This window comes from Phascolarctos cinereus, unplaced genomic scaffold, assembly GCF_003287225.1.
Source record: "Phascolarctos cinereus isolate Bilbo 61053 unplaced genomic scaffold, phaCin_HiC Scaffold_4;HRSCAF=312, whole genome shotgun sequence".
Lineage (NCBI taxonomy): Eukaryota > Metazoa > Chordata > Mammalia > Diprotodontia > Phascolarctidae > Phascolarctos > Phascolarctos cinereus.
The window spans coordinates 663,327,903-663,355,556 of record NW_027555847.1 but is presented as its reverse complement, the minus strand read 5'-3'; the positions used below and the strand labels follow the sequence as shown (position 1 = coordinate 663,355,556).

At 41.8% G+C, this 27,654-nt stretch overlaps 1 protein-coding gene across 1 annotated transcript in view; it reads left to right on the top strand.

Moving 5' to 3' along the window:
* LOC110197392 (disintegrin and metalloproteinase domain-containing protein 10-like) overlaps window positions 1–27,654 on the top strand; it is a 59,329-nt gene extending 31,675 nt beyond the window's left edge. Inside the window, exons 8-16 of the mRNA XM_020971259.2 lie at window positions 2,832–3,000; window positions 3,836–3,996; window positions 5,244–5,415; window positions 6,318–6,462; window positions 12,464–12,647; window positions 17,277–17,376; window positions 19,551–19,771; window positions 22,475–22,571; window positions 22,703–27,654. Of these exons, the coding sequence (XP_020826918.2) occupies window positions 2,832–3,000; window positions 3,836–3,996; window positions 5,244–5,415; window positions 6,318–6,462; window positions 12,464–12,647; window positions 17,277–17,376; window positions 19,551–19,771; window positions 22,475–22,571; window positions 22,703–22,845 (1,392 nt within the window). The 3' untranslated portion in view covers window positions 22,846–27,654. The remainder of the gene's footprint in view (window positions 1–2,831; window positions 3,001–3,835; window positions 3,997–5,243; window positions 5,416–6,317; window positions 6,463–12,463; window positions 12,648–17,276; window positions 17,377–19,550; window positions 19,772–22,474; window positions 22,572–22,702) is intronic.

Sequence of the window (27,654 nt, the reverse complement as noted above, 5' to 3'; positions counted from 1 at the left end):
CGGGGAAATAGATGATGGGGAGAGGGATTGGAGGTCATGGTGAAAATGAAGAACAGAGCTAGTGTTTCTAAAGCAGAGAGAGCGAGAGAAGAAAGAAGTACAGCCAATTTCTACCCTACGCTCCTCTGCACAGGTCTAGAAAATGCAGCAGATCCTGTCTGGTTTGGAAATCCAAGAAAAAAAATCCAAGAAAAAAAAAACCAGCCCAGAATTGCATAGACAGACAGACAGAGAGGTCTATGGACACTTGGGGCAGAGGTTAGCCAGGGACAGCAGAAACAGAATAACTCCACTGGTCACCTCCTGAAAGAAATCCCAAAATGAAAACTACCAGTAACATTATATCCAAAATCCAGTGCTTCCAGGTCAAAGGGGGAAAAAAATACTGCAAGTGGTCAGAAAGAAAGAATTCAAGTACTGAGAAGCCACAGTTAGATACACACATGATTTGACAGCCACCATGATAAAGAAGCTGAGGGCTTGGAATATAATACTCTAGAAGGCAAAGGATAGAGACTTATAACCAAGCATAACTTATCCAGGAAAACGGAATATAATCCTACAGGAAAGGAGGAAGGGAATAAACATTTCCCAAGCTCCTGTGTGTCAGCTACTGTGCTAAGTGCTTCACAAATATTATCTCACTTGATCCTCACAACAACCCTTAAGAGGTAGGTGCTATTATCCCCATTTTCACTTGAGGAAACTGAGACAGAGAGAGGTTGACTTGCCCAGCATCACCCAGCTAGTAAGTGTCTGAGGCTGGATTTGAACTCAGGTCTTCCTGACTCCTGGCCAGTACTCTATCCACTATACCATTAAGCAAGGGGAAAGCACTGACCTTTAGAAGACTATCAAACATTCCTGATGAAAATACCAGAACTGCATAAAAACTTTGTAGTGCAAACTCTGGAGTCAAGAGAAACATTAAAAGGTAAACGTGAACAAACACTCACAGGACTGAGCAAAGATAAATGGCTTACATTCTAATATGCAGAGAGGATACATGTGTTCCCTCAAAACCTTGGGCTATGAAAAAAGTCTAATTGGTCAGAAGGTCTTGGAATGGCTCTGTTATATTTTAATGATCTTAAAAGAAGAATGGAAAGGGGGGAGAAAAGGAATACACTTGAAGGGGAAGGAGGAAAAGGATTGGGAAAATTATCTCACATAATCAGGGTGTATAAGAATAGATCTAAAAATAAAGAGGGATGAGTGGTGGAAGTATGTGAGACTTGAACCTCACTTTTATTTGAAATGGTCAAAGGAAGGAAGAATACACATGCATGCACACACACACACACACACACACACACACACACACACACACACACAAAGAACTGGGTACAGAAATACATTTCACTCAGTAGGGAAATGGGATGGAAGAGAGAGAAGGGAGAAGGGGGAATGTGCAGACAAGCCAGACCAGGTGGAGAAAGAGGCAATCTGAGGAAGGGACAAGAAGCAGCATGTGCCAGGCAAGTCAAACCCGCACCACCTTGATCATCACCTCTGAACTCTGATGGAGACAGTCCAGGACCCTGAACCCAAGAGCCTCGGGAATAGCAATGCTTCCAGCACAGTGCCCTCAGCTATCATGCTGGGAACAACCTTTGTGGAAATGCATAGAGCAACTGTCTGCAGACCCAGAAAAGAAAGTTCTTGTCATCAAAGTACTTTGGCACTGTCAAGTGATTCAGTATCACATACTAATAGGATTTCGTCAGTGGAAATGACATTGAGGAAGAGGCCTCTGCTTTGTTTCTGTACCCTAAGGACCATGGGACCTGTCCATCTGACTTGTAGTAAAACCTTGCATATGCATTGACTCTCCTAATAGAATGTGAACAACTTGAGAGCAGGGGATGTCTCAATTTTCTTTTCTGTACCCCCAGGGCTTAGCACAGTGCTTTGCACATAGTAAGACTTTATAAATGTTTCATTCATTCATTTATTAAGGGTTTGGTGCTAAACAAAACAAACAGAAAATATTTGTAACAGCTGTTTTTGTGGTGGCAAAGAATGGGAGTGCTCATCAATTAGAGAATAGTTGAAGGAGTTATGGTATGAGAATGTGATGCAATCCTTTTGTGCTAAAAGATATGATAAAGAGAATGGTTTCAAAGAAACCTGGGAAGCTTCTATGAACTGATGCAGAGTGAGGTGAGCAGAACCAGGAGAACAATTTATACAAAAACAACAATATTGTAAAGACAAATAACTTTGAAAGACTTAGGAGCTCTGATCAATACAGTGATCAACCACAGTGCCAGAGGACTTATGATGAAACATGCTGCCCACCTCTTAATAGATGATGGGCTCAGGGGGAAACATTTTTTTGGGAAACTTTTTTTTAACATGGACGATGCAGAAATTTGTTTGACTATACATGTTTGCTTTTCTTTCTTTCTCAATGGGAAGAGTGAAGAGGTAGGAGGAAGAGAAAACAGATTTTCATCGATGGAAAAAATAAAACTTAACATTGAAAAAAGAATGACAAAAGATTATAACCCAATAAAGGAATTTCAGCGTTCATGAACGTAAAAGTGGGATGTTTGTGAGTGATGGTAAGATCGGCCATCTCTGTGTGTGGCTTTGATGGAGCGGAGGAATAGATCATGAGAAATGAGTAAGTTGAGGAACTGGGAGGTTAGAAGGTCTGAGGAAGTATCAGTAGAAAGGTATGAGGTAGAAAGACTACCTGCAGAGCCAGCTGCAGATGGCTGAGCCCAAAACCATCTCGTCTGTTGGGGATGCCGTGTTGACTGTTAGAACCACCTTTGTTCACACCCTGGAGGAGGGAATCCTCAATAGCCTTTCTTTGTTCTCAGGTTGTACAGGAAGATGACCCCACCAGCTCCATGTACTCCCCCTTCATTGGTCCAGAGAAGCTCCTGATGCTGCATGCTCAGTCCAACTGGGATGGTTACTGCCTGTCTTACCTCTTAACAGACAGAGACTACAGTGGAGTCCTTGGGATTGCCTTTAATGGCCAAGCTGGTGAGCTGAGCTGTGGGACTCTGGGAAGTGAGGATAGCAAGGAAACTGCCTGGATAGAACAGAGTGTTATATAAAGGGGAAGTGGTAAGTGAAGTTAAATGCATGGGCGGGGAGCAGGTTGTAGTGGGATTTGGGTGATTTTGTGGAAAGAGCACTGGATTTGGAATTAGAAGATGTGGATTTGAAACCAATACTGCTACTTACTGCCTAGGTGACCTTGGGTAGGTCATTTCTTATCTATGGACTTCTCCCACCTATAAAACAAGTGGGTTTCCCGCATTCAGTCCTATGAAACTTGAATGGTTAGCCCTTGATGTGACAAGTAACACAAAGCCACTGAACATTTCTGAGCAGTGGAATAAAAAGATCAAAGTTGGGCTTTAGAAAGATGAATTTGGCTGCCCACATAGTGTGGATCAAAGCAGAGAAAACTAAAGGTAGAGAGATCGGCTGGGAGGCGGTTCTAAGAATAGTGGTAGCTGTGGGGTTGTAGGCAAACCAGTTCATTTCTGTGAACCTTAATTTCCCCTTCTATAAATTGGGTGGAATAGATGATATAGAAGGACCCTTCTTTTCTAGCACTCAGCGATTTTTAGGTTATTGTAATAGTTCAGATGAGAGGTGATAAAGGCTTATGATGGGCAAAAAGTCACTTGGAAGTGGCATCAGTAGAGTGAGATACTGACCTGAATGTAGAAGGAAAAGGGAGGAGATGGAGAGGGTTCTGAAACTTCAAGCCTGAGTGACTGGGATGATATTGAGTTCCTATATTCCCTGTAGATTTCTCCTGGGAGCCACAAAGGAAGAATCTGGTCTTCTTTCTGCTTTGTTCTAGGGGACCTGGGCGGCGTTTGCTCAAAGCACAGGAGGTTTCAAGGGGCACTGAGGTCTTTGAACACAGGGCTGATCACAATTCAGAAGTACGGCCATTACCTCCCACCCCGCATCATCCACATCACACTGGCCCATGAGCTGGGTCACAGCTTAGGGGCCCAGGTGAGTAGACTTTCATCCCAGTCTCAAAGATTGGTCCTAGGGAAGCCTCCAGCCTGCCTGAACTGGATCTCAGTTTTCCCACCTGTAAGATGAAAGGGTGAAACTCAGTTGACTATTCCTAAGCTCACTTCAAGCTCTGAAATTCTAGGATTCTCGGATTTTCCCAGCGTAACTCTTACTGTGGAGAGGTACAGTCAGTGGTATACTAGAGTTAGCTCTAACCATCATCCCTCCCCTTCTCTCCACTCACAGTGTTGATGCTAGCTTAATAATAATAATAGTCAATACTCATTAGAGCTTAATATGTGCCAGACACTGTACCAAGCACTTTATGAATATTATCTCAACAATCCTGGGAGGTGGATGCTATTATTATCCTCATTTTACAGATGGAGAAACTAAAGCAAACAGAGGTTCAGTGCCTCGCCTAGGGACACAGCTCGTAAGTGTGTGAGGCTAGATTTGAACTCGGGCCTGGCACTGTATCCACTGAACCATCTAGCTGCCTCAGTTCAAGAGAGATCTGGTCCCGGGAGAGCTGGTTTCAAATCTGGCCTTGGACACTTACTAGCTGTGTGACCCTGGGCAAGTCACTTAACCCTCTTTGCCTCAGTTTACTCATCTGTAAAATGAGCTGGAGAAGAAAATGGCCCATTGTAGTCTCTTTGCCAAGAAAACCCCAAATGGGGTCACAAAAGGTGAGACACAACTGAACGACAAACTGGGGTGTTTTCTGAGGCCCTTTCTAGTCTGGGGGTGTTAGAATTCAATGACGAACTGAGAGAAGAGAGAGATCAGCATCAAACATTTACTCATTCCAGTGTAGAATGGGGAAGTTGGGGAAAAGTCCATGGAGGAGGCAGGAGAAGGTAACTGCAGGTAGCCCGGGGCTCCAGGATGGGCATTTGCACAAAACTCTCCTCCCTTGGGTAAAATATACTAGAGTGTTTTTAGGTTACAGAGATGAGTGGGGAGAGCATTGCAGGCAATGACTAATCAAACCCCTTATCATGGAGCCCATGTTTTATACAAAGTACCTTCCTCACGGGAACGATCCCCTGAGGTGAAGTGGGCGAGGATTGTCCCCAAAATAGGCTTGGAAAGTGTGTCTGGTCTTCTCTGTGGCAAGAGAGGAAAGGGGAGCCCTCAGAGGGCGACCTCCATTGGCAGGGGCTGTGGTGAGGATTAGGAAGATGAAGGAAATGGGTCTTTTGAACTAAACGTGGAAATGTGTGCCACCATTTCAGCACGATGACAGCCAGCAGTGTGCCCGCTTCACCATGGATACCACCCACGGGAACTTCCTGATGTTTGCCCATGCCACCGACGGTGACCAGCCCAATAATGACAGGTTCTCTCCCTGCAGCAGAGCCTTCATTGAGAAGACCCTCCAAGCCAAGAAAGATCAGTGTTTTGTGGGTGAGCAGGGCTGCCGGGCTGGAGTATCTGCTGGGAGCAGAGTCACGGATTCAGGGCAGGACCTTGTAGAGTCAGCAAGGCAGCAGAGGCTGATGCCAGCTCCCATCGGGGCACCCGTCTCTCGGTCTGAGGCCACTTGTAGATGTCCTCTGGACTGGTGGTCTTTAAACCGGCTTTTATATTATTCCTGAGCATATTAATAAGAAAGAAGTCAAGAAAGATTCCAAGGTCAGTGAAAGCCCTATCTAAAACACTGTCTGAGTCCTTCTCTCTTCTCCCCAGCATTCCTCTATTAGTTCTCATTGCTAATGCACCCATACTAGTGGGTCTTGGTCAAAGGTTAGGTCTAGGGGCAGCTAGGTGGTGCAGTGAATAGAGCTCTGGCCTTGGAGTCAGGAGGACCTGAGTTCAAATCCAGCCTCAGACACTTAACACTTACTAGCTGTGTGACCCTAGGAAAGTCACTTAACCTTGATCGCCTCACCAAAAAAAAAAGTCAAATCTAAATCTTGTGAAATGAACTTAATTAATAGAGGTATAATAATAGCTACAGCTAACATTTATATAGTACTTACTATATGCCAGGCACTGTGCTAAAAACTACAATTATTATCTCATTTGATCCACACAACCACCCTGGGAGGTCCGTGCTACTATTATTCCCATTTTTACATATGAAGAAACTGAGGCAAACAGAAATTCAGTGACTTGCCTAGGATCACTTAGCTAATATGTGTCTGAGGCTGGATTTGAACTCAAGTCCTCCTGGCTCCAGGCCCAGCACTCCAGCCACTGTATCACCCACCTGTCCTAATGGTATGGCAGGGAAGGCCAAAAGAGCAAACGCTCTGCTCTCTTACCACTCTCTACCCGTCCCACTCTGCATCTGCTTTGTTTCGCAGAAACTGACCGGCCCATCTGTGGAAACCACGTGCTGGACGCTGGAGAGGAGTGTGATGTGGGGGACAACCCCACAGATCCCTGCTGCCACGGGGCCAGTGAGACAGAGGGGCTCCATTGCAGGCTGAAGGCAGGAGTGCAGTGCAGGTAGGAGCTTGGGCGCCCTGGGTATGACTGCCCCTCAGCTGCCAACCCTGCAGCAGAGCAGGAACACTGATGTACCTGCCTCACCCTCCACCCCCCCTCCATCCATCCCAGGAGGCAATGAGGTAGGGCAATGATAAAAGCCTTTAATATTGTGCTCTGCATTTTAGGCATAAATCTGCCAGAAACAATTTTATTTAATACTAGTTATAATAATTATTGTTCAGTCGTGTCTGACTCTCTGTGACCCCCTTTGGGGTTTATTTTTTTTTTTTTGGCAGAGAAAATAGAATGGTCTGCCATTTCCTTCTCCAGCCCATTTTACAGATGAGGAACTGAGGTAAACAGGGCTAAGTGACTTGCCCAGGTTCACACAGCTAGTAAGTGTCTGAGGCCAGATTTGAAATCAGGAAAATGAGTCTTCTTGGCTCCAGGCCTGGCATTCATTCCCTGTGCCGTCTAGTTGCTAATAATAATAATAGCTAACATTTATGTAAGTACTTACTATATGCCAAGCAGTGTGCTAAGAACTTGACAAATATTAACATTTTCTAATATCCAAGCATTTCTAGCCTGGAGAGAAGAATGTCCAAACTGAGCTGGTCCTCCCCTGCCTTGGACGTGATTCTACCCCAAGCTAATTGAAGTTAACATGTATAGGAATCTTGAACAAGGAAAAGATCATAATATGTGAAAACAGAGTTTCAGGTTAATATCCCACGATAGTCACTATACAGTTCCTTCCTCGACCATTCCCCTCAAAGGTTTAAAGGGAGTTCCTCCTTCAGCTCAAGATGGTGACTCTCTTCCAAATGATAGAAGAGGGTACTTCCCTTTGAATGAAATAGAAGGCATTTCCCTTGGGTTAGTCATTGGCTACCCATTCCAGGGATGGGGAAGGCAAGGACCAGAAGACCAATGGTCCTTGTGGCTCAAATGCAGTATCCACCCTTAACATGTTTCCTTAGGAAAGACCTTTCTGTCTTCTACCTAGCACCCAGTTTTCCAAGGAGAGCAAGTTCAGAAAGGGCTCTTAGACCAGAGAAAAGATGATCTTAATATTTTCAGTTTTACTAAGAAGGAGATTTTAAATATGTTTCTCCAGATTAGATGATTTCACAAAATGATAGGAGCTGTCTGAAGTGGAAGAGATCTTGGGGTTAATTTAGTCTAACCCCCTCAACCCATAGTCAAAGGCTGGAATTAAGAGTCAAGAGACCTGAGATCCAAACCAATCTCTGATATCTAACCTTTCTGAGCCTCAGTTTCCTCATGTTTAAAATAGTCATCCTTGTGCTATTTCTTTCATGGGGCTTTGGTGAAGAAAATGCTTTGTAAACCTCAATATGCTATAGAAAAGGGAATAAAAATAATCATCCTCATTCTTGTTTTACAGATGAGTAAACTGAGGCCCAGTAGTCAAGTGACTTGCCCAAAGTCCCATATACAAGGAGTAGAGAACCCAATCCTCAGTTTCAGCCCAGAGCTCCCTCTTAGCCTTGACATACCAGACAATTCTGAGAGTCGCCTTAACTCTGGGCTCTCCTTTCCTTTGTCACATTAAGTAGCACTCCAACATGCAAGTGAATTTAAAGGTCACCTAGCCCAACAACCTTGATGTTCCAGAAGAGAAATCTGAAGTCCAGAGACTTGCTCCAACTCACTCATCTAAGAAGTCACAGAGTTGGGATTCAGCCCTTCAAACCCAAATCCTATGCTTTCCCCCCCATTATACCCAGTTACCAATCTTTTTTTTTTTTTGTGGCAATCGAGGTAAAGTGACTTGGCCAGAGTCACACAGCTAGTAAGAGTCTGAGGCTAGATTTGAACTCAGGTCCTCCTGACTCTAGGACCAGCACTCTATCTAATGTGCCACCTAACCTGGCCATTCCCAATTTTTTCCTGACCCTTTTATTTTTGATAGTTTATTTATTTATTTATTATTAGTTCTCAACATTCACTTCCGTAAGATTTTGAGTTTTAAATTTCCTCCCCTCCCACTTATTCCCTCCCCCAAGACAGTATACAATCTGATATAGGCTTTACATATACATTCATGTTAAGCATATTTTCCCATTAGTCATGATGTAAAGAACAATTAGAACTAATGGGAGGAACCACAAGAATGAAGCAATAAAATAAAACAACAAAAGAAAAGGAGAGCAAATAGTGTGCTCCCGTCTGCATTCAGACTCCGTAGTTCTTTTTCTGGATGTGGATAGCATTTTCCATTGTGAGTCTTTTGGAGTTGTCTTAGATCTTTGCATTGCTTAGAAGAGCCAAGTCTATCAAAGTCAGTCATCACACAATGTAGCTATTACTATGTACGACGTTCTGACCCCTTTTTTTAACATTAAACAATGTCATGGACTGTCTCTCCAACAGCTGTACTTTTAGTATCTGGAGGTGGAGAAAATATATAACATAAAAAAACTACTATGAACTCATTAACACTTTTAAATCAATTTGTATTTTCTTAATCACAACAATATCTACATATATTTGAGAAACAGTAATGGATATAGAGCTTCAAATGCTAAATCATGTAAAGACTAAAAGATGTGGGTTCAAATGTGGCCTCTGACAGCTAGGTGGTGCAGTGGACAGAGCTCTGGATCTTGAGTTAGGAAAACTCATCTTCCTGAGTTCAAATCTGGCCTCAGACACGTAGTAGCCATGTGACCCTGGGCAAGTCACTTCACCCTGTTTGCCTCAGTTTCCTCATCTGTCAAATAACCTGGAGAAGGAAATGGCAAACTACTCCAATGTCTTGGCCAAGAAAACCCCCAATGGGGTCATGAAGAGTTAGACACTCCTGAAGATAATAACTGGCCTCTGGCACATACTGTGTGACCCTAGGCAAATCACTTAAACTCTCAGGGCTCTGAATAATTTACTAGTCTGATTATCCAGTCTAATTAATCATCTGCTCTGGGTGGTGTACCTGTACCTAGCTGTCCTAGTGCTGGAGATACAAAGACCAGAGTCCCTGCCTTCAAGGAATTTACATGCTACTGGGGAGAAATTGTGAGACATACCGTTTATCATTTATAGAAGGTGTATTTACAAAATAAAACTCCAAATGACAATGTTTTGTGCTTCCTGGTCCCCTTGCACTGACTCCCAGACTCCTCCGGGGCCTATTGCCCAGTTGGATAATACAAGGTTGAAGACCCCTCAGTCTTAGGGGAAGCCTGATCCCGGCCTTGCTCCAGCCCCGCCCAGGACCTGGAGCTCATAAAAAGGAAGTGGCCAGAGTCCCAGAACTCAATGTGAGAAAGCCCTGATCCTCACTCCCTGGATGACACATTCTCTGAGCCTTGGTTTCCTCATGTATAAAAGGGGAGAGGGATTTGAGCTGGACCCTGAAGAAGAGATAGGATTGAGTGACAAAGAGGAGTGATGAGGAGCCCATGACGGGCAAGTGCAAAAAAACCATAGTGCCTGGATTAAGGGTCGATAGCAGGTAAGTCGAGGAAATACTTCTCAATCCTGCCCTGACCACAACCCTCACCAAGGCAGCTGGAGGGTAAAGAGAACTGACCTGGAAGTCTGATCAAGGAGAGGTAATTTTAAAAAATCATTGGATTATCAATATTAAAGCATTTGTGGGAAGATAGGCAGATTAGTGTATTGTTGGTGGAACTGTGAATCTGTACAGCCATTTTGGGGAAGCAATTTGGAATTATGGAAATAAAGTGACTAAAATGTCTATACCATCTGACCCAGAGATTCCATTACTAGGTTTATACTTCAAAGAGGCCATTGAAAAGAAGATGTTCCCCATATTCACCAAAATATACATAGCAGCACTTTTTTTTGTGATAACAAAGAATTATAACTATAAAGCTAGTTGAAAAATTAATAATTTTAGCAAAGTAGCAGGATATAAAATAAACCCACATAAATCATCAGTATTTCTATATATCACCAATAAAACCCTGTGAGAAAAAACAGTAAGTGATACCCCACTTAAAATAACTGTAGACAGCATAAAATACCTGGGAGTGTACCTGCCAAGACAAACCCAGGAACTACATGAATATAATTAAAAAACACTTTTTATATAAATAAAGTCATATTTAAATAATTGGAGAAATATTAATTGTTCATGGGTGGGCAGAGCCAATATAATAAAAATGACAATTCTACCTAATCTACTAATTCAATGCCATCCCAGTTAATTGCCAAAAAATTATTTTATTGAGCCAGAAAAAATAAGACAAAATTCATTTGGAAGAACAAAAGGTCAAGAATATTAAAGGAATTAATGAAAAAGAAACATGTTAAGGAAGAAGGTTTAGCAGTACCAGATCTTAAACTATTATAAGGCCGTAATTATCAAAACTATCTGGTACTGGCTAAGAAATAAAAAGTTGGATCATTGGAACAGAGTAGACAGTCAATGCACAGTCGTAAATTATTTAGTAACCTTGTGTTTGACAAATGCAAAGATTCAAGTCTGTGGAATAGGAATTCACTATCTGGTAAAAATTGCTGGGAAAACTAGAAAGCAGTCTGGCAGAAATTGGGTATAGACCAATATTTTACATCATTTTTCAAGATAAGGTCAAAATAGATAGATATAACGGGAGATATTGTAAGTAAGTGAGAAGAACATGGAACATATTACTTATCAGACTTATGAATAGGAGAATTTGTGAATAAATAAGAGATAGAGAGAGCAGCATGAGATGTAAATGGATAATTTTGATTACATTAAATTTAAAAAGATTTTGTACAAATGAAACCAATATAACCAAGATTAGAAGGAAAGCAGAAAATTGGGGGGAAATTTTTATAGACAGTTTCTTGGCTAAAGATCTTATATCTCAAATATATAGAGGACTTTGTCAAATTCATAAGAATGAGTCATTCCTCAATTGATAAATGGTCAAAGGATATGAACAAGCAGTTTTTCCATGAAGATGTCAAAGCTATATATAGTCATGTAAAAATGCTTTAAATCATTATTGATTAGAGAAATGCAAGTTAAAACAACCTTGAGATATCATCTCACACTTATCAGATTGGCTAAAATGATAGAAAGAGTAAATGACAAGTGGTGGAGGGGATGTGGAAAAATTGGGACACTAATGCACTATTGGTGGAACTGATCCAACCATTTTGAAGAACAATCTGGAATTATGCCCAAAGAGTTATAAAACTGTGTATACCTTTTGACCCAGCCATACTACTATTAGGTCTTTTCCCCAAGATGATTAAGGAAAAATGAAAAGAGCCTATATGTTCTAAAATATTTATAGCAGCTCTCTTTGTGGTGGCGAAGAACTAGAAATTGAGGAGATGCCCATCAGTTTGGGAACAGCTAAGCAAGTTGTGCTATATGATTGTGATAGAATACTACTGTAAGAAATGATGAGCCGGTTGAAATTTTAGAAAAAATTTTTAGAAAGAAATTTTTAGAAAAAAAATTTAGAAAAACATGGAAAGACTTGCATGAAATAATGAATAGTGAAATGAGCAGAACCAAGAGAATACTGCACACTGTAACAGCAATATTGTTTGAAGAATAATAAAGTTATTCTGAGTATTATATTCAAATCAGCTACAAAGGATCAATGAAAGAAGATGCTATCTACCTCCAGAGAAAGAACTGATAAATAGAAGTATGCATAGCATAGTTTTACATACATAATACACATATGTGCATGTATGTGTGTATATATATACATCTGTACATGTGTGTGTATGTATGTATACATACACACATATATATATGTATATGTGAAAGGGTGGCCTTCTCTAGTACAGGGTGGGGAGACAGTTTGGAACTTTAAAATGTAACAACACAAAAATATAGCAAAGAATTGAAAACAAAGTAGGTGGCCACCCACGGGGGGTTGGCTAAATAAATTGTGGTTCATGAAGTGATGGAGTATTATTGGGTTCCCAGCTGTTCAGGGCCTCCAGTTCTAGGGCTGGCTTTAGCAGGGCTTGGACCTGGGCCCTGGGTAACAAAGTCACATATTTCCTCTTTTAGTCCCAGCCAAGGCCCCTGCTGTAGCCCAGATTGCAAGTATTTCTCAATGGGGAAGCTGTGCCAGGCAGAGACCGAGTGCCTATGGGAGAGCTCCTGCCTGGGAAACACTGCCTACTGCCCTGCCCCTGTAGCCAAGGCCAACTTTACTCCATGTCTCATGGGAGCTCAGATCTGCCTTGATGGGGTGAGTCTGGTCTTAACTTTGTAGCAGAGAGTGCCTTCTGACTGGTCTTCCTGTCTTTATTTTCTCCCTCTTCTGATCTATTCTTACCATATCTGCCAAAATAATCTTTTTTTTTTTTTGGTGAGGCAATTTGTGTTAAGTGACTTACTCGAGGTCACACAGCTAGTAAATGTCAAATGTCCGGTCTGAGAACAGATTTGAACTCAGGTCCGGTGCTCTATCCACTGCGCCACCTAACTGCCCCTGCCAAAATAATCTTAATGCACCGTATAGCTACTTTGCTCAACAATCTTAAGCGGCTTCTTGTTATTGGAATGACAAAATACAAACTTCTCTCCCTGGAAGGAAGGAAACGAGAGTTCATGAAGCAACTACTACGTGCCAGATGCCGTGCTAAGCGCTTTACAGACAATATCTCGTCTGATCATCACGATGTCTCTGGGAGGTAGCGGGGCTGCTTGTGTTCCCATTTCACAGAGGAGGAAACTGAGGCAAAGAGAGGTGAAATGACTTTCCCAGGGTCACACAGACCCAGCTCTCTAGTGGCTGTATCACCTGGCTGACTAGGTCTAAGGCCCTCCACAGTTGGCTGCTGTCTTACTTTTCTATCCTTGTTGGACTTTCTTCCTCCGCCTGCATTGCAGCTCCCCTGTCACTTCTGGGTCTTGTCTTCTTGTCTCCTGCTTTACACAGATCCCGCTCTCTACTTCTCTCTGCTCCACCCTACCCCTGCCACCCCGTTACTACCTTGTCACGGCAGAGGGGCTTGCGTAGCTCTATGAGCTATGCTGTGCAGAGCAGCCCAAGACAGACAGGTCATAGCGGGGAGTTCTGACAAAAGGTGATCCACTGGAAAAGGAAATTATGTAAAGTCTTACAATGTCTAGAAATAATACTAAGAAAAGATGTTACATTCATCATAGGAAATTAGAATGCTAAGGTAGGAAATTAAGAAAACTGGTATAACAGGCAAGTTTTGGCTTTGAGGCCAAGAGTTTTATCAAGATAACTTGCTGGTCACATAGCACACGCTCTTTTTCAACAACCCAAAAGGCTATTCTACACGTGGACATCGCCAGACGGTCATTATTGAAATCAGATTGATTATATACTTTGTAGCCAAAGATGAATAAGCTCTATACAGGCCATTAAAACAAGACCTGGAGCTGACTGTGGCTCAGATCATGAGCTTCTTATTACAAAATTCAGACTTAAGTAGAAGAAAGTAGGGAAAACCATCAAACTATATTTTTGTTTTGTCATTTCAGTTGTATCTCACTCTTTGTGACCCCATTTAGGGTTTTCTTGGCAAAGATACTGGAGTGGTTTGTCATTTCTTTCTCCAGCTTATTTTACAGATGAGGAAACTGAGGCAAATAGGGTTAAGTGACTTGCCCTGGGTCACACAGCTAGTAAATGTCTGAGGCTGGATTTGAACTCAGGGAGATGAGTCTTCCCGATGCCAAGCCCAGTGCTCTATTTACTATGCCACTTAGCTGCCCCATATCAGACCATATAGGTATGACCTAAATAATATCCCTTATGAATATGAAGTGGAGGGATGAATAGATTTAATGGATTAGATCTGGTAGACAGAGTGCCTGAAGAACTATAGATGAAAGTTCAAAATATTGTACAGGAGGAACCAACAAAAAACATTCCAAAGAAAAAGAAGAGCAAGAAAGCAAAATGGCTGTCTGGTAAGGGTTTACAAATAGCTGAAGAAAGAAGGAAAGTGAAAGATAAAGGCGAAAGGGCAAGCTACACCCAACTGAATGCAGAATTCCAGAATAGCAAGGCAAGATAAGAAGGTTTTCTGGGTTTTTTTGTTTTGTTTTGTCTTTTGGGGTTTTTTGGTGAGGCAATCAGGCTTAAGTGACTTGCCCAGGGAAACACAGCTAGTAAGTGTCTGAGGCTGGATTTGAACTCAGGTCTCCCTGACTCCAAGGCTGGAGCTTTATCCACTGTGCCATCTAGCTGCCCCTAAGAAGGTTTTGTTAAAAGAGCAATGCAAAGAAATAGAAGAAAACAGTAGAATGGGAAAGACAAGAGTTCTCTTCAAGAAAATTAGAGATATCAAGGGAACTTTTATGCAGAAATGGGCATGACAAATGACAAAATGGTATGGACTTTACAAAAGTACAAGAGATTAAGAAGAAGTGGCAAGACTATATAGAAGAACTACACAAGAAAGATCTTAACATCTAGATAACTATTATAATCCCAATGGTGTGGTTACTGATGTAGAGCCAGACATCCTGAAGAATGAAGTCAAATGGGCCTTAGGAAGTATTGCTAATAGTAGGGCTAATGGAGGTGATGGAATTCCAGCTGAGCTATTTGAAACCCTAAAAGATGATTCTATTAAAGTGCTGCACTCAATATGCTACCAAATTTGGAAAACTCAACAGTAGCCACTGGATTGGAAAAGATCAGTTTACATCCCAATCTTAAAGAAGGGCAATGCCAAGGAATGTTCAAATTACCAAGAAATATCACTTATTTCACATTCCACCAAGGTTATATTTAAGATTCTGCAAGCTAGGCTTTAGCAAGTGGAAGTAAAAATTACCAGAAGAGCAGGCTGGTTTTCAAAGAGGCAGAGGAACTAAAGACCAAATTGCCAATATTTGCTGGATTATGGAGAAAGCAAGAAAGTTCCAGAAAAAAAAAATCTACAGTTATCCTTTATACATCACGGGGGTTAGGGGTATGGTACCTCTGTGATTGGGAAATCCTTGTAAAAATTTTTGGCCCTCCCTTTGTACCAGAGAAGAAGTCTGAATTTTTTCTTTTTCTTTTATGGAGTACCTTATTGTAAATTTTGGGTTAAGTATTTGGTCATAGGCTATGTGTCATCTGCTGGCCTTTGCATGTCATCTGTGGCTTCTGCAAAACTCCCCCAAAATTCCCTTTTAATTCCTTATGCCAACTCTCAATATATCGAAACCATAATGGGGAAGGTCACCGTGTGGAAGGGCTAACGTCTGCTTCATTGACTACACTAAAGCCGCTAACTGTAGATCAAAACAAAATGTGACAAGGTCTCAAAGAGATGGGAATACCAGATCATCTCACTTGTCTCTTGAGGGGCTAAGAAGCAACAGTTAGAACCTAACATGGAACAATTGATTAATTTAAAATTGGAAAAGGAGTACAACAAGGCTGTATATTGTCACTTTAGTTATTTAACTTATACTCAGATACCAGGCTGGACAAATCAAAAGCCAGAATTAAGGTACCAGGAAAAATGTCAACAATCTTAGATATGCAGATGATAGCACTTTGATGGCAGAAAGTGAAGAGGGATTAAGAAGCTTCTTGATGAGGGTAAAAGAGGAGTATGTAAGAGCTGGCTTGAAGCTTAACATAAAAAAAAAATCTAAGAGCTTGGCAATTGGTCTCATCACTTCATGGAAAATAGAGGGAGAAGAAGTATCAGATTTTATATTCTTGGGCTCACAGATCACTGCACACAGCAGCTGCAGCCATGAAATTAAAATACACTTGCTCATTGGAAGGAAAGCTATGGCAAATCTGGACAGCATACTAAAAAGCAGAGACATCATCCGTATAGTCAAAACTATGATTTTTCTAGTAGCGATGTATAGCTATGAGAGAGGGACTATGAGGAAATCTGAGTACTGCAGAGTTGACGCTTTCAAATTACAGTGCTGGAGAAGACTTTTGAGAGTCCCTTGGATGGCAAGGAGATCAAATCAGGCAATACTTAATTCAGGCTATTCACTGGAAGGTCATATACAACATTCCATCTACTGTGCTAAGTGTTGGGTATGCAAAGACAAAAATGAACATATATAGAACACACACACACACACACACACACACAGACACACCCCAAATCCAAGATTGTTTTGGGAGGAAGGACATTGGGAGCTGATGAAAGTACAAAGAGAAAGATTTAGGCTTGATGTCATTCCTCACAATGAGATGGCTCCAAAGGTGGAATGGGTAGACTAGAAAGTGATGGGTCTTCCTTACTGGGTGTATTTAAGCAAGGGTGAGATGACCACTTAGGTATAGTGAGGAGGTCAATCGTGTCCAATTGACCTCTGAAGTCCCTTCCAACTCTGAGACTTTGATTTTGTGCTATGGTCAGAAATAGTGTCCCAATGGCTACTGTTCCCTCTCTGTGCTATGCTCCCCTCCTCCAAGTCCAATTCAATTCAATCAGGCTTTTCTCAATCCCTTCTCAAGGTGCAACATGGGCAGACAATGCTGGGTAGGGGATACAGGAGGAGAAGACCAGGGGCTCTGCTCTTGGGAAACATCATCAAATATGGTAGGCAAGGCCCATGTAGGCTAGAAGAGAGGGTCAGGTTCCAGAAATCAAGGGCCTCGTATGCCAGACTGAGAAGTTTGGCATTGATGGCATCGATGGTTTGGCATTAATTAAGAAGTCCCTTGGTTTAACACCTCAGTTGTGGCATACAAAGAACTGGATATATAATCTGGAGTTTGAAAGCAGGTCTGAATGCTTTCTCTGCTGCTGTATGACTTTAGCCAAGTCAGTTCCTTTCACCCAGGCTCCTTTTCCCCACCTGTAGAATGAACTAGATCTCTGAGTTCTCTACTGACTCTCAATCCTATTATCTTCTGTCTCCACAGAGCTGCAGAGGCTCCCTGTGCCTCAGCCATGGCTTGGAGCCCTGTGAATGTGTCAGCAGCTCCCCACGGGAGCAGTGCCACCTTTGCTGCCAGAAGCCAGGTACCTGCTGGGCAGGAAACCCCAGGCCCATCTTGGGCAGAATGGCATAGTCTCTATCCACTAGGGTACTGGGGGTGGGAGGGAAGATCACTGGATTTGGAGAAAGGGGACCTGAGTCTAAACCTTGGCTCTACCACTTACTAGCTAGCTGTATGACAGTCACTTCTCTCCTCCTTCGTACAATAACACCAGCAAAGATATTATTTTATTTTTATTTTTAAACATTGTAAGAGCTGTAGAGGTGAAAGCTAGGAGAGGTAAGAGAGTCCCAGGTAGTGTGACTGGCCAAAGGAGACATCCTTCCTTCTATGTGTGATCCCATTCCTTCCCATACTGGTTGAGGGCTGGGAGTGAGACCAATATTGGAAGCCAGTGGAGGAGGGGAGATGTGTACTGACCTTGGGACTTCTACTCCATGGTCACCTCCTGACCTCTTGTCATTGCAGCCTTTTGGGAACTGAGGTGGAAGCTAAGTGGACACATGAAAGGGAGGGGTATGAGACTGGGGTGTGAGAGAGGATGGATAGAGTTGTACCAGGTAGAAACTTGGACCTGGAAGAGACCTTTGAGGAAATTTAGTGCAAGATTCAGAAGTGGAAGCCCTGGTCTCAGATCCCAGCTCTGCCTTTTACTGCCCTGAGCAAGTCACTTCATTTCTCTGGAATGCATTTCACTTCATTTCACTCTCTAAGAACTCATCAGACCAGCTCTGATTTTAGAAGCATACATGCAGAAGGTGGAAATATGGACTAGTAGCAGAGGATGAATACAAAGAAAGGGCCTTGTCCAATAAGAATAGATTCAGGAGCACTTCATGATCACAAGGTCCCAGAGAGGTAGGAGGGGAGGGAGGAAACGGCTCTGGGTATTGGAATGAGGAGTCCTGATTTTGAATTCTACCCCACTCCACCCCAATACTAGCTGCATGGCTGTGGCTCCTTGTGTCCTCTGGGCCTTGTTTTCCCCAACTTAAAATGGGAATCATGATATTTCAAAAATCCACCTCACAGAGCTGTCGTGGGAAAGGTGTTTTGTAAGCCTCAGGGAGCCTTGGGATAAAGGATATGAGGAAGATGCATTAGCAAAATGCTGCACAAGATACTGCCAATGAGAGAGATAACTGTAAAGGCCCAGGCATGTAGCAAGGGGGTGGAATAATGGCTGGACAGGCTCAATGTTGAGCTGGCATTCACAAATGGTTTTTATTAAAACAAACAAACAAATAAAGTAAGTCTGCAGTGCATTGAATAGGTCTTCTATATTTTATGAAGATGAGGAATTATACAGGGTGAAAGGACACAGATGAGCCGGTATCTGCACTTAGGTCTACTGTTAATAATAATAATAATAATAATAATAATAATAATAATAATAATAATAATAATAGCTAATGTTTACATAGTGCTGAGTATGTGCCAGGCACTGTGCTAGGCATTTTACAGATATGATCTCATTTGGTCTTCACAACAACCAGGGTGGGGTGGGGGTGGGGGTGGGAAGATGCTATTATTATTCTCATTTTACAGATGAGGAGAGAGAAAAACAGAGGTTCGATGTCTTGCCCAGGGTCAAACAGCCAGTAAGGGTTTGAGGCTGGATTTGAACACAAGTCTTCCTGATTCTAGGCCCAGCACACTATCCAGTGGTCCCCCTAGCTGTTGTTAATAATAATGATGACAACAATTATGATATAGATGGGGATACTGAAGCCCAAAAAAGGACAATGATTTTTCCAAGATCATATAACAAGGATCGGCTATGTGGCACAGTGGATAGAGCACTGGGCCTGGAGACAGGAAGACCTGAGTTCAAATCTAGCCTCAGACACTGACTAACTGTGTAACCCTAGGCAAGTCACTGAACCTCTATTTGCCTCAGTTTCCTCATCTGTAAAATGGAGATGATAATAGTACCTGCCTCCCAGAGTGGTTGTGAGAATCAAATGAGATAATAATTGTGAAGTGCCTGGCCCAGCGTCTGGCACGTGGTAGGTGCTGTACGTTAAGCTAGTACAGCAATTAGACAGTATCAGAGCCAGACGGAACTAGAGCCAGGTCTCCGGATTCCAGGGCCCTTTCCGCAGTACCATGGAGAGCTCTTAAATGTGGTGATGAGGGAAAAGGGGACGGGGAGCTGAAATTTCAACCAACCTTGCTCCTTACCCGCCTCAACAGGCCAGCCCAGTACCTGTGCCAGCACCACATCCTCCCTGCTGACATCCGAATTCAATGGCACCCGGGTCCCACTGACCCCAGGCACACCATGCAAAGGCCGCCGGGGCTATTGTGACAAGTTTCACATCTGCCGCCTGGTGGATGATGATGGGCCAATGGCCAGAGTGAAGAATGCCATTGTGGGCTTCATTGAGCTGGAGGACACGTCTGCCTGGATGAAGGTGAGGACTTCCAGGAGACAGCTAACCTGCTTCTGGCCTCATTCTTAGGGTCTCTTCCCTGCTCTAGCATAACAATATTTGAAGAGAAGACTCGGGGGAAATACATTAGTCATCCTCACGTATCTGAAGGGCTAGCTTGGGGATGAGGGCTATCTTCAGGGAGTCCTTTTTCCATTTGAATCTCTTTCTTCTGTTTTGAGATAGTATTTATAAAATGCTGAACACAAGGCCTGGCACATAGCAGATGTTTAACAAACAGATAGCTGTACAATTACCTATACAATATCTATATAATATTCCCTTCCTTCTTAAAGAAAAAGAAACAAGGTCACGACATATTTGTACAAAGTGGATTTTTTTTTATCACCCCATGCATATCCATATTGTAGTTATCTACCAAGCACCAGGTCTTTCCTCTTCCTTTCTTAAAAGGTTCATGGGTCACAGTCTTCTAACCAACACCTGCCCTTACCTATGGGGCCTTCCTTCAATGTACATCTCCTCAAACCCTGCCTCTTCACCTTGCATGACTTGCATTTCCATTATAGACAGTCAGTCAATAAGCATTTATCAAATGCCTATAGCCACACACCGATTCACACTCTTGATCTGACCATCACTCAAAATGTTCTGCCTCCCTGATTCAGAACTCTGGGATTCTTCTCTCTGATCATAACTTCCTTGTCATCATTCTTTAACTCTTCCAAGCATACTTCAAATTTAGCATGATAGTATCAACAATGCCCTTCTTGCCTGTGTCCTCCTTTTCCCCCCCAATTTTTAACATTCGTATTTAAAGTTTTGAGTTCCAAATTCCATCCCTCCTTCTCCCCCTTCCCTTACCCTTCCCTCAGATGGTAAGCAGAAATAGGTTATACATGTGCGATTATGTAAAACATTTCCATATTAGTCATTGTGTACAAGAAGACTTGAATAAAAGAGAAAAAATGAAAGAAAGAAAGAAAGCAAAAAATAGCACGCTTCAGTCTGCGTTCAGTCAATATCAGTTCTTTCTCTGGAGGTACATGGTATGCTTTATCATTGGTCCTTTAGTATTGTCATAGATTGTTGTATTGCTGAGAATAGCTAAGTCATTCACAATTCTTCATTGAACAATATTGCTGTTATTGTATACAACGTTCTCCTGGTTCTGTTCTCTGTGTCCTTTTTTGAACGTCCTTATATTCTTTTCTGAATATTAAAAAAAATTTAACACTCTTTTTTCCTTTTTTCTGTTTATTTTTGCATCACTATTACTATCCTCCTTTCTGTTTTTCTGAGGACTCATCTCCCATTTTATCTACCCTCTCTCTAATTCCCTCTTCCCCTTTTTGCTGTTCCCCCCATTTCCCTGTTGAGAGAAATGGATCTCTCTCTGTCTCTGTCTCTGTCTCTGTCTGTCTCTCCCTGCCCTCTCTCTCTTTCTCTCTCTCTGTATTCTTCCTTCTTTTGACCAGTTCAGATGAGAGTCTGGTTCAAGTGTCAGCTACTCCCCTCCCTACCATCATTATAAAGCAGTGTAGAATTCCTTGTCTGTAGAGATATCTACTTGGGCATCCCAATTATGTGAGATAATTTTCCCTAACCTTACTTTCCCTTCCCCCTTAGTGTATTCCTCTTCTTCTTTCTCTCCATTCTTTTTTTAAGATCATCAACCCATAACAGACCCACTGAGCACTTTTAAAACAGCTATAGTCATAGATGTAGTTCTATGCAAGAAATGAATACCGTTTCCTTTCTCCCCAGAGGTAGTTGCACAAAACATTCTCCACAAAGCTGCCAGTTAGTGAGGTCTGGGCCCCAGCTGAGCTTCAGTCACTTTGCCCCTTTCCTCTGAGGTCTGCACGCTCCTTAGGTGCAGTGCCTACCCAGCTGCTCCTCCATCCACTGTCGATTTAGACTTTCACTTGGTCAGTGCCACCTTCCCACATCTCCTGCAGCTTGGCCCTAGGACTCCTTGGTGTGCACACAACGCATGGTTTCTTCTGCTAGCCAGTTCTGGGAGTCATCTTCTCCTCTTGTGCCTTAGCCCTGAAGAAGGGCTGTTGTCTCCAGATGAGAGGAACTAGATGGTGTAGTTAGATAAGAGTGCTGAGGCTGGAGTCTGGAACACCTGAGTTCAAATCCAGCCTCAGACACTTACTAGCTGTGTGACCCTGGGCAAGTCACAACCTCTGTTTGCCTCAGTTTCTTCACCTGTAAAATGGAGATAATAATGGCACCTCTCTCCCAGGGTGAGGTTTGTGAGAATAAAATGAGATAATAATTGTAAAGCACTCAGTATAGTGCCTGGCACATAGTAGGTGCTGTATAAATGTTAGCTATTATTATTGTTGCTGCCTTAAATCCTTTCAGCCAATGCATCTTCCATTTTTTTGTATCCCCTGCACTGAGTACAGGGCCCTCACATCAAAGACAATAAATGGAAGAAAGCACAGTACAGGGGTCTCTAATGCTGAACCTGGACTCAGGAAACCTGGATTCAAATCCCCACCTCAGCGACTTACTAAATGTTTGATCAAGGGCACATCAACCGAACCTTTTGGCCTCAGTTTTCTCATCTGCAAAATGGGGATAATATTACTTGCAGTATCCATTTCATGTTATGGTTGTGAGGAAAGTCTTTTGCAAACCTGAAAGTCCTATGTAAAGAGTAATTACTATGGATTTTTTAAAAATTTAATCTGAATGTTTTCCCTTCAGACTCGCTGGTGGGCCATTCTGCTGGCCATCCTGACCGTAGCAGCAATGATGTCCTTGACTGTGTTCTTCTTTGGAAGGACCATAGACAGTGAGAGAGGTAAAAAAAAAAACCCACGGGGCTGGTTTAGAAACCCAATTTGAGGATGAAGATGGGTGGCAATTGCTCTCTTATCCCCCCAACTTCTGACCCATTATTCCATCGTTTTTTCCTTTCCTGTCTCCTCTAAGGAACAGAAATGACGACCAGGGCCATGGAGTTGGACAAACCACAGCCCCACCCGACTGTGACCCATTGGGAGTGGACTGAGTTCTACGTTGAGACCACTTGTCTGGAGGAGACAAGGATCGAGCAGGTCACAGTGGGCCATTGAGCCTTGCCTTGCCCCATGGGGCCTCCTTGCACTGTCTCATCAAGGAAGGAAACAAAGGTTTATCTGTAACTATTAGAATCAAAGCAATATGGTGCAGTGGAGAAAAGTAAGAGGGTTGGGGGGATTTACCTGGGTTTGAGCATCTTTGCTACTTGGGAGATCTGAGTTCCTAGGCAAATCACTTAAATACCCTAAGCCTCAGTTTCCTCATTGTAACATGGAGGAGTTTGGACTCATTGGTTTCTAAGGGAGTGTGCAGTTTCAGCGTTTCATAAAACTCTCCATGCATGTTTGAAGTCTGTTCTTTCCCTTTGGTCTTCCCCAAACTACCCTTTAATTCTATCAGGACAATAAACCTGGGCTAGCAGGATGCAAGGACAATAGTATTTCAGCACCCAGTCCCTTGATATTGGGGTTTTTTGTTTCTTTGTTTTTTTAACTTTTTGGTGAGGCAATCAGGGTTAAGTGACTTGCCCAGGGTCACACAGCTAGTACGTGTCAAGTGTCTGAGGCTGCATTTGAACTCAGGTCCTGCTGAGTCCAAGGCTGGAGCTCTATTCACTGTGCCATCTAGCTGCCCCAGCACCCAGTCCCTTGGAGTCACCCTTCCTTGAAGCCTTCACTGATCTTACAACTTTCATAGGATTTAAACAATAAATAAACATTTACTATGTTCCTGGGATTGAGCTAAGGGGCAGGGATACAAAAAGAGGCAAAAGAAGGTCCTTACCCTCAAAAAGTTCACTATCTTAAGAGAAATCTAAATTTCGAGCTGAGAGAGCCCTTAGAACAGAGACTGTGAGAACTAGAAGAGACGTGGGATGTCAGAGCTGGGAGGGACATCAGAACACACAATGTTAGGGCTCAGAAGGTCCTTAGAACACAGAATGTCAGAGCCAGGAGGGCCCTTAGAACACAGAATGTCAGAGCCAGGAGGGCCCTTAGAACACAGAATGTCAGAGCCAGGAGGGCCCTTAGAACACAGAATGTCAGAGCCAGCGGGGCCTTTAGAGACCAGCCCCTTCAATAATGATTTGCCCAGTGTCTCAATAACCAGGAATAAACAGCAGAGACAGAATTCAGAGAAGGTCCTGACAGCTAGGGCTCTGTCAGCTATGCCATACTGCCAGATTACACTGTCTTGTCTCATTCTCATGTTCAGTGAGTGTAAATCTTGGCCCTGAGCTGGACTGAGCTCCCTCAGGGAAGGGACCAAATCTTTTACTTCTTGTCTTTCTCTCCCAGGCCAGTGCTGTGCACACAGTAAATGTTCAACACAAACTTGGTAAAGTAAACTGGGTGTGTGTCTAGGGCTGTGTACAATTTATGTTATGAGTGAAAGAAGTCAAATCCCAGAAGAGCCTATTCCTCTAATCTTGGAAGGACAGCACAGTGTTGTGGAAGGTGCTATGAACAGGGAGCCAGAAGGCTTGGGCTCTAAACTCCTGCTGTGCCTCTGATTCTGCCTGTGTGACCTTGGACAAGTCACTCATTCACCCTCTCTGGGCTTCAATTTTTCTCTGTATAAAATGAGGGGATTGGACTGGGTTTCTGAGGTCCCTTGCAGCTCTAACAATTTTGGACTATGATTTCATTAGTCTAGAGAACTCAAGCTGACTAGCACTTGCTTTGCAATGGGGCACTGGGAGTGCATGTGACTTGCCCAAGGGTCGGTGGGGGAGACTTGAACCCAGGTCTTCTTGACTCTATGCCAAGCTCTCTGTCCTCTAGGTCGGTCAGCTTCTGTATAGTCATGTGAGTGTTCATAATCAAGACTGAGAAAAAGTTAACAGGCCACTGCTATGAATTCCTCTCATAGGAACTCACAGGTTTTGTTCTTTACAGTTTTTTCTTTCTTTTTTTTTTAATTCAGTTTAATTTTATTTTTAGTTCCAGATTCTTTTCCTTCCCCAGCCCCTCTCTTAGTCATTGAGAAAGCAAGAAAAATAAAACTCACTACAAATATGAAGTCATGCAAAACAAATTTCTGCTTTAACCACATTCTGAAAAAAAAAAAAAAGAAAAAGAAAGAGGAAAAACAATGTTTCACTTTGCTCTCTGAGTCCATCAGTTCTTGCTCTGGAGGTGGAGAGAATTTTTCACCATGAGTCCTTTGGAACTGTGGTGGGTCATTGTATTGATCAGAGTTGCTAAATCTTTCTTTAAATCTTTAATAATATTGGTTTTACTGTATAAACTGTTCTGGTTTTGTTCACTTCACTTTGCATCAGTTCATACAAATCTTCCCAGGTTTTCCCTCCCTCACTTTTCCACATTCCCTCCCACATTTGTCACTTTCCTTTTTTGTCATGTTAATCAATCTAGTGGTTGTGAGGTGGTTCCTCAAAGGTGTTTGAATTTGCATTTCTCTTACTAGTAAGAGCATTTTTTCATAGATAGATAGATAGCTTTGATTTCTTCTTCTAAAAAGTGTTCATGTACTTTGACCATTTATCAGTTAGGGAATCACTTTTATTCTTACAAATTTGGCTCATTTCCCTTTATATTTGAAAAAAATGAAACTTTTATGAGATAAATTTGCTGCAAAGATTTTTCTCCAGTTTCTTGCTTTTCTTCTAGTTTTTGTTTGTGTAAAAACATTTTAATTTAAAGTAACCAGAATTGTCCATTTTACTTCCCATGAACCTTTCTATGCCTTGTTTGCTCAGGAAACACTTCCCCCATCCAGAGATTTGACAGGTAATTTCTTACATGTTTATCTAATTTGTTTATACCGCCTTTTATGTTTATATCATTTACCCATTTTGAGCTTATCTTAGTATACAGTGTGAGATGTTGGTCTATGCCTTGTTTCTGCCAGACTATTTTTCAGTTTTCCCAGCAGTTTTTGTCAAATAGTGACTTCTTCCCACAATACTCGGGAACTTTTGGTTTATCAAATACTAGGTTACTATGGTCATTTGCTTCTATATTTTTGTTGTTCAACCATGTCTGACTCTTCATGATCTGCTTTGAGGTTTTCTCGGCAAAGATACTGGAGTGGTTTGCCATATTTTATAGATGAGGAAACTAAGGCACTTGCCTCACTTGCCAGGTGACTTACCTAGGATCCCATAGTAAGCTTCTGAGGTCACTTTTGAACTCAGGTCTTCCTGACTCCAGGCCAGGTGCTTTTTTCCACTGCACCACCTAGATGCCCCTTGCTTTTATATATCATACCCCTAATCTGTTCCATTGATAGACCACTCTATTTCTTATTCAGTGCCAAATTGTTGTGACAATTACAGCTTTGTAGTATAGTTTGAGATCTAGTACTACTAGGCTCTCTTCACTTTTTTTTTTCATTTATTGCTTTATTGATTTCATTTTTGGAGGCAATTGGGTTCAATGATTTGCCCAGGGTCACACAGCCAATAAGTGTCTGCAGCTGGATTTGAACTCAGTGCTCCTGATTCCAGGGATGATGCTTTATCTGCTGTGCTACTTTGTTGACCTTTTGTTCCTCCAGATTAATTTTTTTTTCTAGCTCTATAAAGTAATACTTTAGTAGTTTGATTGGTATGGTACTGAATGAGTAAATTAGATAGTATTGTCATTTTATTACATTAACTTGGCCTATGCACAAGCAATTCATATTTTTCCAATTATTTAGCTCTGTCTTTATTTGTGTGAAGTGCTGTATAATTGTATTTATGCGGTTCCTGTGTGCCTTGGCAGGTAGATTCCCAAGTCTTTTATGCGGTATGCAATTTTTTTTTTTAAATGGAATTTCTCTATCTCTTCTTGCTAGTTTTGGTGGTAATATATAGAAATGCTGATAATTTGTGTGTGTTTATTTTATATCCTTCAACTTTGCTGAAATTGTTGTTTTGACATTTTAAAACTAGACGCTCTGGTTCTCTAAGTATGCCGTCATCTCATCTGCAAAAAGCACTAGTTTTGCTTTTTCATTGCCTATGCTTATTCTTTTTCTTGTCTTACTTCTATAGCTAGCATTTCTAGTACAATATTGAATAATGGTGATCGTTGCTAAAACTCCACCTTGCTGGGAAGGTTTCTAGTTTATCCCAATTACAGACAATGTTTGCTCTTGGTTTTATATAAATACTACTTATCCTCATGAGAAAACCTCCAGTTTTTCCTATGCTTTCCAGTGTTTTTTAACAGGAATGGGTGTTGTAATTTGTCTAAAGCTATTTCTGCATCTATTTTTTTTTTGTGAGGCAATCAGGGTTAAGTGACTTGCAATAATATGATTTTTGTTGTTTTTGCCATTGATACAATCAAATATGCTTACAGTTTTCCTAATATTAAACCAGCTTTGTATTATTGGTATAAATCTAGCCTGGTCATAAAGTATGCTCTTTGTGATATATTAAAATCTCCTTGACAGTATTCTATTTCAAATTTTTGCACTAATATTTATCAGGGACATTAGTTTATAGTTTTCTATTTCTTTAAGTTAACATTCATTTTAAAATTCTGAATTCCAAATTCTTCCCCTTCCTCAAGCCCATCCCCCATTCATCTACATGTGATGTCATGCAAAACTTATTTCTATATTATGGTTTTCTTTTTCTATTTTAGCTCTTCTAGGTTTAGGTGTAAAGACCACATCTGAATTATAAAAGAAATTTGATAGGATTCCTTTATATATTTTTTCAAACGGTTTATGTAGTATTAGAATTAATTGTTCTTTAAATACTTTGTAGAATTCACTTGTAAATCCTTCTAGTTCCGCAATTTTTTTCGATAATTATTTCTTTTTAGTTTTCAACATTCACTTCCATAAGATTTTGAGTTTTAAATTTTCTCCCCGCTCACTTCTTTCTCCCACCCCCCCACCCA